The following is a 20,939-nucleotide window of genomic DNA, read 5'->3' as shown; positions in this document are numbered from 1 at the left end:
TTGCGCACAGTTTGGGTCGTAGCACGACGTACTGTGGCTGCACGAAAAGTGTTATTCAACATGGTGGCGTTGCTGTCAGGGTTCCTTTAAGTCATAATCCGTAGGCAGCTGTCATCCACTGCAGTAGCAGCCCTTGGGCAGCCTGAGAGAGGCATGTCATTGACAGTTCCTGTCTCTCTCTGTATCTCCTACATGTCCGAACAACATCGCTTTGGTTCACTGCGAAACACCTGGACACTTTCCTTGTTGAGAGCCCTCCTGGTGCGAAGTAATCATGCAGACGTTATCAAACCGCGCTATTGACCGTCTAGGCATGGCAACTACAGACAACACGAGCCGTTTACCTCCTCCCTGGTGGAATGATTGGAACTGATCGGCTGGCGGACTCACTCCGTCTAATAAGCGCTATTCATGCATGGTTGTTTACGTCTTTGGGACTGTGTCTGTGATACAATATCCACAGTCAACGCCTTTCTTCAGGAGTTCTGGGAACCGGGGTGATACAAAACTTTTCTTGATGTGTTTATTTTAAATGAAAATGAAAAAGTAATTCATTCTTACTTACCTTTTAGTCTGGTAAAGATGCGGCATGTCGAAATGGCCTTTTGTTAGGTAATATCTTCACATACGTCTGAAGTAATTTAAAGAAGCCAATGGAAACCTAAGTAAGGATTGAGGGATGGAGACTGTAGACTCCATTCCCGAATGAAAGGCCAGCCTGTTTAAAACAACATATTTTGCCTGTGTCAGAAACGAGTGTAGATTGGGCAAGACGCGCGATACCAGTACATTTGATGCCACCAAAATGTTACGTGGGCACTTCATGAGACATACTCTGTCTCAGGTACCAGTTGTGGAGGTATGAGGACTTCACATGCTCCTGTGAAGAGTTATCAACAGGAACAATGTGATGAAAAGTTTCGCTGTCGATGACTGCAGGTTTTAACAGTGGATAGACAGGTCACGAAAATATATGCCAGTTCACTATTGGACAACAACAATCCGCCCAACGGCTGTACATTGGAGAACAAATTCCCCTTTCAAAGAAAATCACTTGAGGAATCGCGGGACACTTTAGCATCTGCTGTGACAGCATACGTGTATGCCGGAAACCAAGCCGGCCGAGGTGGCCGAGCGGTTCTAGGCGCTACAGTCTGGAACCGCGCGACCGCTACGGTCGCAGGTTTGAATACTGCCTCGGGCATGGATGTGTGTGATGTCCTTAGGTTAGTTAGGTTTAAGTAGTTCTAAGTTCTAGGAGACTGATGGCCACAGATGTTAAGTCCCATAGTACTCAGAGCCATTTGAACCATTTTTGAACCGGAAACCAACTGAAACAAGAGTGAATCTGTTGTGGTACCTAGTTAGCATTTTGTAGGAGACTTTCAGCGTTCACTGCATCTGGCGAAGGTGGTATGTGTGTATGTGTGTGTGTGTGTGTGTGTGTGTGTGTGTGTGCGTGTGAGTGTGTGTATGTGTGTGAGTGTGTTTATCGCTGCTGGCAACAAGAAACATACCTCATCTGTCAGGATGACTGAGTTGTCCACGACAAGATCCGCCGTGTCGCGAGAACGGAGGAATTCAACCAGCTCCTGTGAGTTATTTGTTTCTAAACCAAGGATGGAGCCCAGTCGGAAAGCGTTCCAGCGAGCGTACTCCAAGGGGTTTGGGTGTCCAATGAAGTTGCCGCTCTGGATGATGACCCTTGAGAAGAGTCCTGTACAAATTAGGATGTATGTCAACAGGAAACATAAAATGTCTAAACACGAGATTCACGAGACAGCTACAACTTTTTCTTGCAGCTACAGTGTCCATATCTAACATTTGAAATTCAGGATAAAGGATACAGTAAAATTTGTTTTATTTTGTGTACATCTGAGACAGTTTACTCAATACAGCACCAAAGAACTGTGATCAGCTGGCTGACAGCCTGTAGCTTTCTCCCTTAGCAGTTGATACGAAAGACTTACTACAATATGGGCTTAAGGTAATTCTCCCTTTCAGACACATGCTCACGCCGAGTTTGAGCGATAACCGATCGTTCTTGTTTCATACCTTATTAATTTTTTTCATACGATGTACCAAAGATAATAATGATAGCAGTGCTCTGTAAACATTAATTTTTAATAACTTCCTGATCACCCAGAAAACGTCGTACTCAAATCGTATAAGACATTACCACGGGATTCTCAGAGAACCAAATTTTAGAATCACTATTGTACCTGTTTCCCGAGATGTGAGCAAATGTTGAAGGCGCTGAAAGACACGAGCGTTCAGTTGACTGTAACGATTGAAAAGTTCTTATATGACGACATCGGAGCTCATTGTAGTTTATTGCTATTGCAATGTATGCAGGATTACGCTCCTGGACATTCGGCCACCAGACCAGTGCATAAGTTTGCAGGCTACGTACGATCATACCTCACCTCAGAGCAATGTACAGGTTACACTATACAGCGCTGTACTCGTAGGCATCTCTTCGCTACAGCGTGGTGACATGTCCACGTGACACTGTGGATTTAGTCTTCCACAGACATGTACTTAATACGCCGCTTCGCACATTGACAGCCAGTTATGCGCTGGGCCCCGACCAATCATTAGCCACTATGAGTCTACATTACAGACCGACTGCCTGCCACAGCTACTGCCATCAAGGCGACGTCTCACTCTCGCCGTGAGGCCCGTACGATGCTGAAGTTCCGCCAGCCACAACAGAGGACGTCGCTTTGCTGAATCTGCGTCGTGACTGCTTATGTGCCACCATCTCATGGGAATGTGTCCTCATGGTACCTAGCTGCTCATCAGCCAAGTCCCAAGAACTCCCAGCGTAGTGAGACTGTGTCGTTACTTATCTTCTCTACTCCTCGCCACTTCGACGTTGATGGAGTTCGTCTTAATGAGCACCTGCTAGAAATCGTCAAGGATCGACATTTCGGTTGTTATCAAGCTGTGAGGACATCGTCCTTAGTAGCTCTACTTAGTTTTCTTTTCATGTTAATAAACAGACAGCTGTTATTTGCAAAGTATGTATCTCAATACTCTCTGATACACCCCTTGGCTAGGGACATACCAAATATATTTCGTTCACAGAATAAATCCGATTTGGACCCCCTTGCTAAAAGCAGGATCGCGGCTACAGGATGTCATGTGGGCAAATGTGACCTGTCCTCTCTAATTATAACTGCATCTCCCACTTTATGATGCCTGTATGCATCGCCAAAGTTGAATAGATTATAACCCAGCACTTTGACAGTGTATGAGGTCAGTTACTGACAATAATACTTGACTATTACTGTCATCTGAGATCAGCAATACCTCCTTTGTTTTAACTAGGACTAACTTTCCAAAGGTTTCCCACTATAACTGTGCTCACTCATTGTTAACTAGAAATCGGACTAATCCGTACAATCGTACTAGATCCGTTTTAATCTCAGCAGTTGCTATGTTGTAACACAGTGATAGGTTTGAGTTGTTTGGTTCGATGATAACTTTATCTGCAACTCCTTTTGTACTTTCCACAGGTCTATCAGCAACTGATCCAGCGTTAACAAAGGTGGACTCAGCTGCCCAGGCACAACATGTAAAACTGCATCCTGCAACTTTGTCACCACCACGTGTGCATCCCATAAGTTATTTGTTAAGGACTGCATCTATCTTTCTATCGCCATTCTGCACATATCTAGTGTATCCACCCAGGCCAATATAACTTTCAGCTCCCACTTCACAATATCTGTGTGTGTGTGTGTGTGTGTGTGTGTGTGTGTGTGTGTGTGTGAGTGAGTGTGTATATGTGTGGATGCAAGTATGTGTGTGTGTGTTTTATCCAGTAGCCCTTGCTCCAGACTGGTTAACTGTGTGATGTGCCATTCCATGGTAAACTTATTCCCCTTCAACACAATATTACCTCTCTCTATTGTGACATTTAATTCCTCGATTTCACCGACATCCACAGATCCAAAACCGTTTTCAGTCTTCTTCCACCTGTGTCTAACCAACCTCTTTCTCATTGACGCACCATGTGCGGTACCACTTCCACCATCTACTGCATGTGCCTTCACAATTATTCATGGACAGATTCATCTTACTTCACTCGCTTCTCATTTCTTTCAGTATATCTTTCCCTTATATCTCTTGCCATCATTAAACAAAAATATCCTCTAATCGTCTCAACTCACTGTACATTTTATAAGCATTCAGGGTGAACTGCAGACTGCCCTGATGCCTTGTGAATATCACATCTTCCTGTCCCATGAAAATTACTCCAGCTTCCACTGGAAGCACTCAAATCACCACAACTTCGCTCTTGGGGAAGAGGTGGAACACTACCGAGACTCTTCTCACCTGCACCCTGACAGACAGCAAGCTGGGAACATGGAATTCCCATCATTCCCATCCCCCATTTGAAAGGTCTTCCAGGGTGTAGATACAGAAACGAAAATAACCATAAAATATCTAACTTACATACAAATGAACACACAATCTTCCGACTTGTAGATATATAAGACAAAACAAGCCTAAAATACCTAACTTACATATACTAAACACTGCACTACGTATAAAATGAGGCACAACTCATTCTCCCAGTTTTCAGAACCACTTCATCTTTTAATCACCTATGCTCCCCTAAATACCACTAAGTCCAACATAACTTTGGAACTGTGTACATGCTAACACAAAGTGTAAGCCATTCTCTGTTATACGTCTGCTTGCGTCGCCGTCTTCCGCAGCAGCTGTTAACATCTGTTACTATAGGTTATCGGTCTTGATCTGACTGCAATGTAATTAAAAAGAATTACACTAGATGCATTTCGCTTTTACTTATAAAGCATCTTCCGTGGTTATTGGTGTTTCTTTAGATATTCTGCTCCTTCCCTCCTTACTAGCAGCTGTTGGCGTCGAAAGGCATTTCACATCTGCACTTGGCAGCTTTTGGCATTCTGTAGTATTTCGTGCGCTGCACTACAGTTCACTTTCTTAAACTGTTTCTCATTCTGCACTGTTCCCGTATTCACTTACGTACGACAGATAACCTTAAAGGAGGTCAATCCGATTCTTTTTTTCACTTTTTCCTACGTTGACGTTGCATGTTTTGTAAAGCTTCCCTTCACCGAACTTGTCACTTCACTGTAGGCGTTTTTTTGATTGTGCTTTTTTCGTATCGTTCGTTAAGTATGTTTTTTGCTAAGCCACTTGTCTATTTACATCCAACTCCTAAGGTCTCACGTGCATCTGTGATACGTAGAGCCAGAAAAATTGGTACACCTACCTAATATCGTGTAGGACCCTCGTGAACACGCAGAAGTACCACGACAAGACGTGACATGGACTCGAATAACGTCTGAAGTATAGTTGGAGGGAACTGACACTATGGATCTTGCAGGGCTATCCATAAACCCATAAGAGTTCGAGGCTTTGAGATCTCTTCTGAACAGCACGTTGCAAGGCATCCCAGATATGCTCAATAATGTTCATGTCTGGGGAGTTTGGTGGACAGCGGAAGTGTTTAAACTTCGAAGGGTGTCCTGGAGCCACTCTGTAGCAATTCTGGACTTGTGGAGTGCCGCATTGTTCTGCTGTAATTGCCCAAGACCGTCGGAGTGCACAATGGACATGAATGGATGCAGGTGATCAGACATGATGCTTGCGTATGTGTCACCTGTCGGAGTCGTATCTACACGTATTAAGTGTCCCATATCATTCCAACTGCACACTACCCACACTATTAAAGAGCCTCCACCAGCTTGAACAGTTCCCTGCTGACATGCAGGGTCCATGGACTCACATAGTTGTCTCCATACTCGTACACGTCCATCCGCTTGATTCAATTTGAAGGGAGACTCGTCGGACAAAGCAACATGTTTCCAGTCATCAACACTTCAATGTCGGTGTTGACGGGCCCAGGCGAGGCATAAAGCTTTGTGACGTCATCAAGGGTACACGAGTGGGCCTTCGGCTCTGAAAGTACATATCTATGATGTTTCGTTGAATGGTTCCCACGCTAACATTTGTTGATGGCCCAGCATTGAAACATCTAGCAATTTGTGGAAGGGTTGCACTTCTGTCCCGCTAAACCATTCTCCTCAGGCGTCGTTAGACACGTTCTTGCAGGATGTTTTTCCGGCCGCAGCGATGTCGGAGATTTGATGTTTAACCGCGTTCCTGATATTCACGGTACACCCAAAAAACAGTATTTTAGGCTACCAAAAGCGAGCCGCAGATTCAAGGCTGCTAGGAATGGTAAATGGTTGTAAATTTTACTGTATATACCTAAGATTCCGATCTTGAACTACCTGGAAAATTTCTTCCATCTTTATCCGTTTCTAAGATACAACGTACCCTCCTTGAACACGTAAAATACGTAAAACCCGGCGTGAGGCGAAAAGGAATCTATGAAGTGGCGTAGCAGAGAGAAATATGCTACAAAATGTCGCCGTCATTAGAATAAGCGTTCTGGGAACCCCCATGTCTTTGTAGTATTGAAGCACATGCAGAATTTTTATACACATAAAATCCGGGATGAGGTGCAAAATTATATAGTTTTGTGTTACTTCAATGTCACATAAGCTAGATAACAAAATTTTCCTGACCTATAAATGTCCTTTCATGCAAGTGACATCAATAGCAGGGAAAAGAAGGGAACCAGACGAAAATGCTGCTAACGGATCACAAAAGAGGCGATTATGCTTATGTTAGTTAAAAGATTCTGCCTCATTCTGCTTTCCTCAGCACCTTTAAAAATTTTCCGAACGCTTTCGCAATGCGAATGTTTCTTGCACTCATGCAGAGAGAGGAGAAGACAGTGGCAGTGGTAAAGAGACGGAAAAGTAATAAACACTGGAAGATACACTCCTGGAAATGGAAAAAAGAACACATTGACACCGGTGTGTCAGACCCACCATACTTGCTCCGGACACTGCGAGAGGGCTGTACAAGCAATGATCACACGCACGGCACAGCGGACACACCAGGAACCGCGGTGTTGGCCGTCGAATGGCGCTAGCTGCGCAGCATTTGTGCACCGCCGCCGTCAGTGTCAGCCAGTTTGCCGTGGCATACGGAGCTCCATCGCAGTCTTTAACACTGGTAGCATGCCGCGACAGCGTGGACGTGAACCGTATGTGCAGTTGACGGACTTTGAGCGAGGGCGTATAGTGGGCATGCGGGAGGCCGGGTGGACGTACCGCCGAATTGCTCAACACGTGGGGCGTGAGGTCTCCACAGTACATCGATGTTGTCGCCAGTGGTCGGCGGAAGGTGCACGTGCCCGTCGACCTGGGACCGGACCGCAGCGACGCACGGATGCACGCCAAGACCGTAGGATCCTACACAGTGCCGTAGGGGACCGCACCGCCACTTCCCAGCAAATTAGGGACACTGTTGCTCCTGGGGTATCGGCGAGGACCATTCGCAACCGTCTCCATGAAGCTGGGCTACGGTCCCGCACACCGTTAGGCCGTCTTCCGCTCACGCCCCAACATCGTGCAGCCCGCCTCCAGTGGTGTCGCGACAGGCGTGAATGGAGGGACGAATGGAGACGTGTCGTCTTCAGCGATGAGAGTCGCTTCTGCCTTGGTGCCAATGATGGTCGTATGCGTGTTTGGCGCCGTGCAGGTGAGCGCCACAATCAGGACTGCATACGACCGAGGCACACAGGGCCAACACCCGGCATCATGGTGTGGGGAGCGATCTCCTACACTGCCCGTACACCACTGGTGATCGTCGAGGGGACACTGAATAGTGTACGGTACATCCAAACCGTCATCGAACCCATCGTTCTACCATTCCTAGACCGGCAAGGGAACTTGCTGTTCCAACAGGACAATGCACGTCCGCATGTATCCCGTGCCACCCAGCGTGCTCTAGAAGGTGTAAGTCAACTACCCTGGCCAGCAAGATCTCCGGATCTGTCCCCCATTGAGCATGTTTGGGACTGGATGAAGCGTCGTCTCACGCGGTCTGCACGTCCAGCACGAACGCTGGTCCAACTTAGGCGCCAGGTGGAAATGGCATGGCAAGCCGTTCCACAGGACTACATCCAGCATCTCTACGATCGTCTCCATGGGAGAATAGCAGCCTGCATTGCTGCGAAAGGTGGATATACACTGTACTAGTGCCGACATTGTGCATGCTCTGTTGCCTGTGTCTATGTGCCTGTGGTTCTGTCAGTGTGATCATGTGATGTATCTGACCCCAGGAATGTGTCAATAAAGTTTCCCCTTCCTGGGACAATGAATTCACGGTGTTCTTATTTCAATTTCCAGGAGTGTAGTTGGCGGTAGCTGTGGTGTAGAGAGAGCGAATGTGACAATGGCAGTGTGAGGGGAAGAGATGGACACAGTGGCAGTAGAAGATAGACTACAGTGATAGAACAGTGTCGGGCAAAGAGTGAAGGAGACAGTGCCAGTTGCAGAGGAATAAATTGAAGGACAAAGTGGAAGGTGGTGAGAGCCCTTGTTAACGAGAGACTGAGTTTATGATGATGTCAATATGGAAGAGAGGAATAGTGACAGTGAGGAGAGACAGAAGGAGTGGGAAGAAATGAATGAGGTAATAGCAGTAAGAGAGAGCAAGAGGAAGACAGTGACGATGACAGAATACAGCAGTAGTGGCACAGAACAGAGGAGACTGTGCTGTGAGGCAGGGGACAGTGACAGTTAGGCAGACACAGAGAGATAATGACAGTGCGTTGCGTTGAGTGAGTGAGTGAAAATGGTCAAGTCTGAGTGGGAAGTATGCGGGGCATGGAGCGATTGGCTAGTGGTTGTGACCGAGTTACAGTTACGGGAGCTTTTGGGAATGAGAGGTGAGTTGCAAAAGGAGCGCGTAAATAACGTCATGCCAAAATTTTTGGGAAAATATTTAAAGATGCTGAGGAAGGTAGAATGAGGCAGCTGGTAACCTCGATGTTTATAATGCCATACCTTCTGAACTATGTGTGATACAGTGACATAATTTTGCCGGTACATTCACTGATATATGTGGATCCTATCTGAAAAATGTGTTGCGAATAAAGTTAGTAACAAAGAATAGAGAATTAAAAAGTCTTGTGTGTAGATGTTTCACTGCATAGTAGGGAATATGCAGCAGTCTAAGCGATAAACTTTTTCCGTTCCTTCGTTTTGCAGGGTGCGTCAGCGACATAAAGATTCGTACAGGTTTGAAGTTACCTGTTAAGTCTGTTGGAAACTACTAAGTGCTTTCATTCTTGAATTCTGGGTGAGTGTATTATGGGTAATTTTCGCGGCGTAACTTAGGATGGCTCAAGACATATACACTACTGGCCACTAAAATTGCTACACCACGAAAATGACGTGCTACATACGCGAAATTTAACCGACAGGAAGAAGATGCTGTGGTATGCAAATGGTTAGCTTTTCAGAGCATTCACACAAGGTTGGCGCCGGTGGCGACATCTACGACGTGCTGATATGAGGAAAGTTTCCAACCGATTTCTCATACACAAACAGCAGTTGACCGGCGTTGCCTGGTGAAAAACGTTGTTGTGATGCAACGTGTAAGGAGCAGAAATGTGTACCATCACGTTTCCGACTTTGATAAAGCTCGGATTGTAGCCTGTCGCGATTGCGGTTTATCGTATCGCGACATTGCTGCTCGCGTTGGTCGAGATCCAATGACTGTTAGCAGAATATGGAATCGGTGGGTTCAGGTGGGTAATACGGAACGCCGTGCTGGATGACAACGGCCTCGTATCACTAGCAGTCGAGATGACAGGCATTTTATCCGCATGGCTGTAACGGATCGTGCAGCCACGTCTCGATCCCTTAGTCAACAGATGGGGACGTTTGTAAGACAACAACAATCTGCACGAACAGTTCGACGACGTTTGCAGCAGCATTGACTATCAGCTCGGAGACCATGGCTGCGGTTACCCTCGACGCTGCGTCACAGACAGGAGCGCCTGCGATGGTGTACTCAACGACGAGCCTGGGTGTACGAATGGCAAAACGTCATTTTTTCGGATGAATCCAGGTTCTGTTTACATCATCATGATGGTCGCATCCGTGTTTTGCGGCATCGCAGTGAACGCACATTGGAAGTGCGTATTCGTCATCGTCATACTGGCGTATTACCCAGCGTGATGGTATGGGGAGCCATTGGTTACATGTCTCGGTCACCTCTTGTTCGCATTGACGACACTTTGAACAGTGGACGTTACATTTCAGATGTGTCACGACCCGTGGCTCTACCCTTCATTCGATCCCTGCGAAACCCTACATTTCAGCAGGATAATGCACGACCGCATGTTGCAGGTCATGTACGGGCCTTTCTGGATACAGAAAATGTTCGACTGCTGCCCTGGCCAGCACATTCTCCAGATCTCTCACCAATTGAAAACGTCTGGCCAATGATGGCCGAGCAACTGGCTCGTCACAATACACCTGCCACTACTCTTGATGAACTGTGATATCGTGTTGAAGCTGCATGGGCAGCTGTACCTGTACACGCCACCCAAGCTCTGTTTGACTCAATGCCCAGGCGTATCAAGGCCGTTATTACGGTCAGAGGTGGTTGTTCTGGGTACTGATTTCTCAGGATCTATGACCCAAATTGCGTGAAAATGTAATCACACGTCAGTTCTAGTATAATATATTTGTCCAATGAATACCCGTTTATCATCTGCATTTCTTCTTGGTGTAGCAATTACGAGTATAATGGCCAGTAGTGTACAAAATTTCTGATTGTAGTGTCTGGGTTACGTGTTACAACTTTGACATTAAGTTGTACCTTTTAATGAGCAACTTATGACAGGATTTTAAATTTTTCAGTTCGATCAATAACACATGACACTCATGATATACAGTGAAAAGCAGTTTTTGTTGGCCTTGGAAACCGTTAGACAAGCAACCTGCAGTTGCGGCTGTGCATTATGAAACGTGAACAGCGATAGTCGTTAGGTGATGTGTAAATTATTGGTTAAGACATTGTTTACATATATTTTAAATGGCACATGCTGCACTTTGTGAAAAGGAAGCATGCCCGCGACATTATGTAGAAGACCAATTAGCCTTGTATCTTGTTACTAGCCACATCAGAACATTGCATATTCGCCGCTCTTTCCTTCAAAAGCAACGTAGCTGCTTCGTTCAACGACTTTCCATTCTGCCCTTAAATACATTTATAGATATGTGTGCAAATGGCATGTGCTTTTCCCATCTAGAAATTTACTCTTCTGTGGATGTTTTACGGTAGTCACACAAGGAGCAACTGCAGTGTCCTGTATCACACAAACCTATAGTCGTCTGCAGATGTACGGTCGATGTGTTGTCGCTATCTCGCAGGTTCCATTATTACTAAAGGCTTCGAACAAGGTTTTATAATTTCAATTGTTATTGAGGTTCTTCGTTTTCCCTACTAGACTAAATTATTTTCCAAAAGTGTGAATCGATTAGTCAGAAATTTCACATATATGAACAAATAATTGAGAAATACTTTTAATCCCAAATGTTGCCTCCTTGCTCAACTCGTAGGGTATGAAGCTTTCACTTGAACTCTCCCGACGATGTTCCGAATGTTTTCAAAAATATTTTTTCGCAGTGTTTTGGTAAAAGAGACCTGGAGTCGCTCTTGGTTTCTCATCCTAATCATGTAATTACAATTCATTCGGTTTTTCAGTCCAGTTACTTACACAACAGTGAAGAAGTCAATAATGTGTTATTATCCGAACGTACAATTCGAAACACAAAGGTTGGTTCAAATGGCTCTGAGCACTATGGGACTCAACTGCTGTGGTTATCAGTCCCCTAGAACTTAGAACTACTCTAACCTAACTAACCTAAGGACATCACACACATCCATGCCCGAGGCAGGATTCGAACCTGCGACCGTAGCAGTCACACGGTTCCGGACTGCGCGCCTAGAACCGCGAGACCACCGCGGCCGGCAACACAAAGGTCCTCTGCCTCGTGATGACTGGGTGTTGTGTGATGTCCTTAGGTTAGTTAGGTTTAAGTAGTTCTAAGTTCTAGGGGGCTGATAACCATAGATGTTAAGTCCCATAGTGCTCAGAGCCATTTGAACCATTTTTGAAACACAAAGGTAAAAATACTGTTAAATGGTATCCATCGCTACAGAAAACAGAGACGGTGATCTGCTTCTCTCTCGTGTGGCGGTTCGCCACCGGGCACAAGTCTTTTTATGTAACGACACTGAGACGACCTGCGCCTCGAAGATGATGAAATGATGACGACTACCAGAGAACACTCAGTGCCCGACTGGAGAAAATCTCCAACCAGGCCGTGAATCGAACCAGCCACGTTGATCCCGCACTTGCCAGTGAAGTTAATCCACTCTTGCACCGATCGAAAGATCCATGCATTCAGTTCTTTCTATCTGAAACGTCTGTACAGCGACGTCAGTGAACAGATCGGAGGTTACAGAGCTGGCTGTTACAATAGCGCCCCACTCGACACGCTGAATTAGTTAGTATAGTGTATAAAGTTGTCGTCCGAAACATTCTCGAAGCTGTACAAAAAATCTCTGTGGACCATGTGCGTGTATAGGTTTACAAATCTTGTTGTTGTGTGCGGTTTTCCCCAGCCATTAAAAGAGGAGAAGGTAATAACGGTCAGTTCTTTATAACGCTGCACTAACGCAGAAAACACTTTGGTGCCTAAATGCCTATTTTACCTGTTCTTGATTTGAAAAGAAAATATCACACATCAAACACGCACTAAACGGGTACATAGTTTCGACGGAGCTGTTGCATAAGTATTCCTTTTACGAAAACTATGACGTTGTATCGTAGTCAGTATATGTTTCCAGTATAGTGCAAGCCGCACGAGATGCTGTCATCCGTTTGCAACCACTTGTCATGCGAACATTTTTTAGTCATCAGCCCTCTGACTGGTTATGGGGCCCGCCAGGAATTTATCTCCTGCACGTCTTGATTTCAGAACCTGCATCCTACGTTCTCAGTTATTTGCTGGATGTATTCCAATCTCTGTCTTCTCCCTACCGTTCTTTTCCCACTACAGTTCCCTCTCGTACCACGTAACATATTGCCTGATGGCTTAACACACCTCCTACCATCCTGTATCTTCTTCTTGTAAGTGTTTTCCATATATTCCTTTCCTCGATGGTTGTCCCGAGAACACCCTCATTCCTTACGTTATCGGTCCACCTAATTATCAACATTCTTCTATAATTCTCCGATTCTCCTCTGTTCCGGTTTTCCCACAGTCCACGATTCACTACCATAGAAAGATGTGCTCCAAATGTACATTCTCAGTAATTTCTTCTTCAGTTTAAGGCATATGTTTTATACTCCTTTTGGCAAGAAATGCGCTCTTTGTCTGTGCTACTGTGCTTTTTACTTCCTCCTTGCCTTGTCCGTCAAGGGTTATTTTGCTTTCAAGATGGAAGAATTCCACTTCGTAATAACCAGTTCTGATGTCAAGTTCCTCCCTACTCTCATTTCTCCGGCTTCTTATTACTTTGGTATTTTTCCTGTTATTTCTCAATTCATATTCTTTACTCATTACACTCTCGAGTCTATTCAACAGATTCTGTAATTCTTCTTAACTTTCTCCGAAGATAGCAATGTTATAAGCGAATCTTATTATTGATATCCTCTCGCCATAAATTTTAAACCCACCCTTCCACATTAATTTTATTTATATCATTGCATTTTCTATGTACAAATTGAACAGTTCAGGTAAATGCCTGAATCCATGTCTTACACACTTTTAGTCTGAGCACTTCGTTCTTGGTCGTCTGACATTATTGTTCCTTCCTGGCTCTTGTGCAGTGCAACGTTAGAGCCACCTCTCTGGGGATATTACCTTTCCTAAACCCAAACGGATCGTTATTTAACACAGTCTCGTATGTCTATCTTTTCTCCTGTATATTTTCTTGTCAGCAGCTGGGATACATGAGTTCTTATGCTGATTGTGCGATTGTTCTCGTACTTACTGGCATTCTATCTTCGGAACTGTGTGTACATTTTCTCCGGAAATCTGTTGCTACGTCACCAGTCTCATGTACTCTACACACCAACTTCAATAGTCGTTTGCATGCCACATCCCCCAGTGATTTTAGGAACTGCGATGGAGTGTTATCTGTCCCTTCTGTCTTATTTGATCTCAAGTCTTCCACAGCTGTTTTAAATTCTCACTCTAATACCGTATCCCCTATGCCTTCCATTTCGATTACGATTTCTTCTTCTATCACATCGTCTCACAAAGAGTCCCCCTCGTAAAGGCCTTCAACGTACTCTTTCAACCTAGCCGCGTTTACCGAGCGAGCTAGCGCAGTGGTTGGCACACTGGACTCGCATTCGGGAACACGACGGTTCAAACCTGCGTCCTGCCATTCTGATTTAGGTTTTCCGTAATTTCCCTAAATCTCTGCAGGCAAATGCCGGGATGGTTCCTTTGAAAGGGCACGGCCGACTTCCGTCCCCATCCTTCTCTAAGACGATGGAACCGATGATCTCGCTGTTTGGTCCCCTTATCCCAAATCAACCAACCAACCTATCCGAGTTTAAAAGTGAAATTTCTATTGCACTCTTCATGTTGTCACGTTGTATTTTAATTCGACAGAAAGTCCTTTTGACTTTTTCTTATGCTGAGTCAGCCCTTCTGGCGATCATTTCCGATTTCTTCACATTTTTCTTGCAGGCATTTGCTTTGACTATCTAGCACTTCCCATTTGTTTCATTCTCAAGGGATTTATACTGCTGTTGAACTGAACATTTCTGAATTCCCTACTTTCGTTTTGAGTTGAATTATTTCATCTGTCTTCCCCGGTATCTTCACAGTTACCTGTCTTGTGGCTACGATTATCTGTCCAAAATCTGTGTGTTCCCTTTGTATAGATGTCCAGCCCTCATCAACTGAACTGCCTACTCTGGTACTCCATATCGCAGTACCGACATGCTTAGCGAATTTCAAATGTGTCTCATCATTCCAATGTACTTCAGTATCCCACTTACGTCCATTCTGATTCTTCCGGACGATTCTGTTAAACTTCAGCCTATAATTCATCATTACTAAATTGAGATACGAGTTTATATCTGCTAATAGGTAGTCTTATAATATAAGTTTGAAATCTCTGTCTGATCATGATGTAATCCGACTTGAATCTTCACGTGTCTCCGTGATTTTTTGGCAAGTGTACCAACTCCTCCTGTGATTGTTGAACAGAGTATTCGTTATTACCACTTGAAATTTGTTACAGAACTCCATTAGTCTTTCTCCCCTCCATTCCTACCACCAAACCCATATTCTTGCGTAATCCTTTCTTATGTTCCTTTCCCTAGAACCACTTTTCCTCCCCCATAATTGTGAGATTTTCATTTCCCTTTACATAAGGAATTACCCGTTCAGTATTCTTACATACATTCCTTATCTCTTGACCTCCTGCTTGTGTTGTCGGCACGTATACCTGAACTATCGATGTCGGTCTTGGTTTGATGTCGATTATAATTACAACAAACCTATCACTGAACTATTTCGCACTAACTCCCTCTCTGCCCTACTTCCGTATTCATAATGAATCCTACTCCCGTTGCATTGTTTTACGCTGCTGTTATTATTACCTTATATTAGTCTGACAACTAAACATTGTCTTCTTTCCATTTCACTTCACTGACACTACATTATTCCTAGATCGAGACTTTGAATTTCCTTATTGACATTTTTAACCTTTCCTACTATATTCAAAGTTCTGCCATTCCGTATTGTGACTCGCAGAACGTTATCTCACAGTTTGTCGTCCCATCTTTTCTCATGGCCACTTCTCCACTGGCAGTCCCCTCCCGGAGAACCGGATGTGGGGCTAATCGAAAACATTTTGCCAATGAAGAGATGATTTCAATTACCGACCACACGTCCTGTGGATACATATTTTTTTTCTTTCTTTTATGTAGTGGTTTTCATTGTCTCCTGCATTCTCATGCCTTTGATCGATGCTGATTCTTACGTCGTTTAGAGTCCGTTTCCCACCCCAAGGTCAACAGAGTGACCGGAATCTCTCTGTCCGCTCCTCTGCCCACGCAACCTATGAGGAATTTATCTAGAAGCAATGATCCCTTAATCTGATGGGTATCAAAAAACGTTTTACACAAAACGCAATGTCAATTCTGTCTTAAAAGTTTAGGTATCCCAGCTAAGTCTGTGCTCTGTGAGCTTGTTTGTTCAAACAGAAAACAGATACAAACCTAGAAAAGAAGACGTCTCACTTCGAGTAAAATTTTGATGATAGTCACGAGGTTGTAGTTATTAAAATAAATGTTAAATGGTCCGCAGCAATTACCGTGAGTGAATGGAACAAGTTTTCTCAAAATAAGCACACGGAACATAATATCGGTATTTCCACTATTGTTCAGATTTTTCGGTGCAGTACAGGCAGAATGATAAATGCAGTAAGAGCTCGAAATATGCACAATTACTCTGTAACGATCTATCGAAAGCAACTGTCTATAACGCCATAATACTCCGAAAACATATTTGAAATATTGTCGATGGAGTTCGGCACTCTGTACCACTGTGTCAGATCTTTCGGCAAATTTTAAATTCCAGTTTGGCGCTCAACCACTGCATTGTCATCGCCGTGTTGCGGTGCCACAGTGTCGCTGAGTCCACTCATCCAGCAGCCAACAGCACGAGGCGGAGAGTCCAGAGGAGGCGGCAGTGCAGTGATCATCCGCTAGCAGTAAGAACCATTGCAATCTGTAGGAGCGACTGTTGGCGATTGGGCAAGAAGCAACAGTCTCAGGTTGCTGAAGTTGGGACTCACGTCCAGTTGTTACACGTTTCTCCAGTGATCTGGAAGCAACGCTTTCACTGGGTCTTGGAGTGTAACGTTATTTGTGGCGAAGTTTTTGCTGACGAAGTGGTATTTTGAACATTTTAATGAAATTTACATAAAAAATTCTGAGTATCGTTCCACGTAATAATGTAAGAAATTACACTGGCTTCCTTGGGCAGTAGACTCAGAAGAAGGCCAGTGTAATCAAGGCCGAAAAGTTGTTTTCTCTAGCTTTTGACCCTATGACGCGTTACGATAGTCAAATAACTTTTATGTCAACTTACTATGACCGCGAAAGATTACCCAGTTATATTACAACAATCTCTTGCTCTTGGACTTCTGCGCACAGCTGCTGTTCTGTTTATCTGCTCTGTACTACTCTTCCTTAGGATGTCGTACTGTGCTCCCACCTTCGTAAGCAGTGCCCAATTCCAAAAATATTATTTTCACTAACAAAGTTTTCTGACCTAGGCAAGGCTATTAAATGAACTTCACTTAAGGGAGTAGGCTTGTAGCTTATTCAGTCTACACTGATGCCACCTCTTCCTTAGTCTTCCTGTACCACTCTTTCCTTTAGATCTATAGTCTATTGCAAGTCTGACAATTCTTTTGACCTTCATTCCTCCAACATACTTCTTGCACTTTGTTATCCCATATTGTATTCTTTCATTTATGGAAAATGTATTTGATTCTTTTCTTGTTTAAGAATTCTTTATTGGATCTGTCGGAGTACATACCTTCACTTTCCTCAAAAATTTTATTTTAGCTGACAGTAGCCCTCTTTGGTGCTTTCTTAGTTAATGTCCAAGTTTCACTTACATATGTGAAAAACTACTTCGTAGAATTTTTTTTATCTTTCCTGATTTTACTGTCTTATGTTGTATGTACTGTACCTCATCTCATTTGAAACATACAGAATTTTGATTTTGTGTCTTCCAGTTTTACTGGCTAATGTTCTATTTATTGTGCCACATCCCATTTGAAACTAATTAATTGAAGACTTCGTGGTATTCATAATTTATATCATAATCTAGTAACTGATAGTAAGATACCTGTTCAAATTGATTTTTTATTTAACGTTATTTTAGAACGTACTGGATATTTTCCCTTAAAAATGATCACTTTGGTTTTAATTTCTGATATTTTCAAGGTGTACAAGTTGTAGTGTTTGCCTATAATGTCCAAGCGATGCAGAGAAAATTGAAAATCATGTTCCATCTTTTGTAATATATTTTGGGCATCAGCAAACAGTACAGAATTTAAATGTTAAGAGTTAATTTCATTCCAACATTAACTTTTAGTTTCCAATATCAAATAATGTTGTCAATGTATATATTATATAAAGTGGAGAAAAGACTGCCCCGTTGTCTTATTCCTCTGTTAATTGCTATTTGACTGTTCTCTCTTTCCCGTAATAATTAAAATTTCGTTATTTAAATACAAAATTCGTACCACTTGTATTAAATGTTTAGAATAGCCTAGTCTTTCCTTTATGTCTGACAGCATATGCTTTTTCACTCTAACGAAGGCTCCATCATAATCTACAATTGATGCATTATGGGTCTCCAGATAATTTTCTCGTGTATTTTCAATTATGGGCCGCCCTGTTGTAATATTATCACTCATGAATTACGCGTTTAAAATGGTTTTTTGCAATTATAGAAACGAAGGTCCTGGTTCTCTAGTGGTGCCGGCACGGTAGTTCAGCATGTTCGGTCAGAGGACTGGCTGTCCTCCGTTACAAGAACTGTGTAGTACTCAACGACCCATTTCATACATATCATGTGACGTCCAATCAAACGCCAGATCAAATGCCAAGAACAATAACGATCAAAATGAAGACAAGAAATTGGTAAAACACGTACCTGCAAACCGAGATTTCGCGAGATCGGATCCTAGTCAGGCCATTGAAACTTACAGTCCACCTATAAGAACGGCTTCACCTCTCAACTATGGGAGGAATCAGCAGGACCGAGACGTGGTTCGGATTCCACTTTGAGCTGTAGGTCCCCTTTCTGCGGTTAGGTAAGTGGGGGTTGGATTAAGGACACACAATTCCCCAAAGCGGCGTCCAATTTAAGTAGTTACACCCGGTGATTGAGCCATAGGAAATCATTATTTTCTTACGGATTTTAAGGATTCAAAAACAAAATTTATCTTCCTTGCCAATAATGACGACTGTCTTAACATTGATAACGATAGATAAATCAGGAATTCAGTAATAGCGGCCCCCGTGTTACATGTTTACAGCAGTCAACCATTCCGCCGTTCCTTGCAAGTAAAATACCTTCCACTTCACCATCCAAAAGCTATCCGTGCCGTCGCGAGAGTCACTACTCCGTGGCCATTTAAATGCCGCGACTGTGCGAAGTGCTCGTGGCGGTAATGGAGAGTGCCGCTTTGTTTCGCCATGTGGTGGCACCCGTAAGCTCGACTATGGGAGAGTGCTCTGAAAAAAGAGGGCGTTTGAAGGTGCACCGAGCATTGGAGTGATTTGTCAGCTCCTCCCATGTGAGGACGACGATTCGTGGGACACAGCGTGATGTCGACGGACCACAGCAGGCTGATTTCTTGAGTCTTGTGATTACTGTGCTGTCCGACTGCCTTATATGGTCGGTATATTTCACAAACAGCAGAATTACTGTGAACTCTATTGGTTAATTGAAACATTTTCCTCTGTAATTACAGGATTCTATCGTCATTTCGATCGTTCTGATACGTAATTGTGACAAGACCTTATTTTGTGTATTCAATGATATTTTTAATGAAGCGTTAAAACTGTGATTGGTGTATCCTTACTTGAGTAATTGAGTAACAAATTTATTGATTACATTGCTGTACAATTTTAATTTTAATCGTTACTAAGTTCAAGTTATACTCTGTATCATTTGCCTAATTAATATGGAGTTACTGTATTTTAGTAATTATAGGACAGCTGACGACTGTTAACGTAAAACGCGTGTAACTTAAATTATTACGGAGATGCCCGTTAAATCAGATAACAGTCAAATAGTTTTTTGTATAAAAGTATTTAGCGCTCAACTATGATATCAGTAGTGTTCCTTTTTTAATACATGAAACTTTTTGTTTGGAATGAAATATGTCCGAGATTAATATTCGCTCATATCTCAGCACAGTCCTAATACTAACATATCTCAGGATTGGCGAAATACCTACTGCAGGTTCACAGAAATGCTGTTACGACTTGCTTATGTTTAAATTGGGTTAAAAGTGATAAGTTAATGGTGATTATTTTTGCATCTCTTTCACTAACAAAATAACAGGTTAATTCGTTACAATATCGCACTGTATTATGTTCTAGTTATACCAAAAGAACTTTGGTGACGGAAAAAATACAGCCATTTTATTGTTTCATGCTTCTGAGAAAAAATAATTCAAGAACAGGAAATGTAAATATTGAAATACAAATTAAAAATTCATCATTCGCCAAAAGATCAGATAATGAGAAACTGTAGTTGTAGAAGTTCAACGTCAAGTAGGCAACACTAAGCTGCCATTATATTAAAGTAAAACTTTATCGATTTAATGATCTAAGGGAATACATGATTTTAGAATAAAGTTCTTTTTCTGTGAGCTCTGAGTTTTTATCTTTTGCAGAGCTGCAGAATGATTTAGGATTCGATGAGCTAACAATGTTAGACCGCCAACATCCAGCCGTCCACCACCGTTCAAGTTGTTGTATGCAGGCTTTTTTTTGGTCAGATAATAATGAAAGAAGCTGTTCCATTCCACTCTGGCCGGCTGGTACTGCAACGGCTTGGAATTATTTCAGATAGAAAAACAGTATCGGTCATAAAGTCATTTACTTCAATAACGCGTTTCACCCTTTATGGCATAATCAGATTGTTTAAAATAACTGGTTATAAAATCCATGTTTCATAAAGTCGCAGATAAGGGATATGCACCTTAAACGCGCCAGCGAGCTTGGCTTTAGGAGCACATGATTGGACCACTGTTACACAAGAATACCTGCGGTACCAGCTGTGCACGGCATAACAGGTCCGTTTCACGCCCGTGTGGTCTCGAAACGGACCCGTATGACCAGATTTATATTTATGTAAGAGTGGTCCTTATGCCAGGCTGCTATGGTGAAGTTTGCTGGTGTGACCAAGGTCCTCCCCTCTCTTTTTGTGACTCTATGACGGATG

At 43.3% G+C, this 20,939-nt stretch overlaps 1 protein-coding gene across 1 annotated transcript in view; it reads right to left on the bottom strand.

Moving 5' to 3' along the window:
• LOC126251379 (juvenile hormone esterase-like) overlaps positions 1-20,939 on the bottom strand; it is an 89,326-nt gene that overhangs the window by 32,215 nt on the left and 36,172 nt on the right. Inside the window, exon 5 of the mRNA XM_049951763.1 lies at positions 1,518-1,717. Within this exon, the coding sequence (XP_049807720.1) occupies positions 1,518-1,717 (200 nt within the window). The remainder of the gene's footprint in view (positions 1-1,517; positions 1,718-20,939) is intronic.

Source organism: Schistocerca nitens, chromosome 4, assembly GCF_023898315.1.
Source record: "Schistocerca nitens isolate TAMUIC-IGC-003100 chromosome 4, iqSchNite1.1, whole genome shotgun sequence".
NCBI classification, from domain to species: Eukaryota; Metazoa; Arthropoda; class Insecta; order Orthoptera; family Acrididae; genus Schistocerca; species Schistocerca nitens.
The sequence above is the reverse complement of the archived record's forward strand: the minus strand, read 5'-3'. Positions and strand labels throughout refer to the sequence as shown.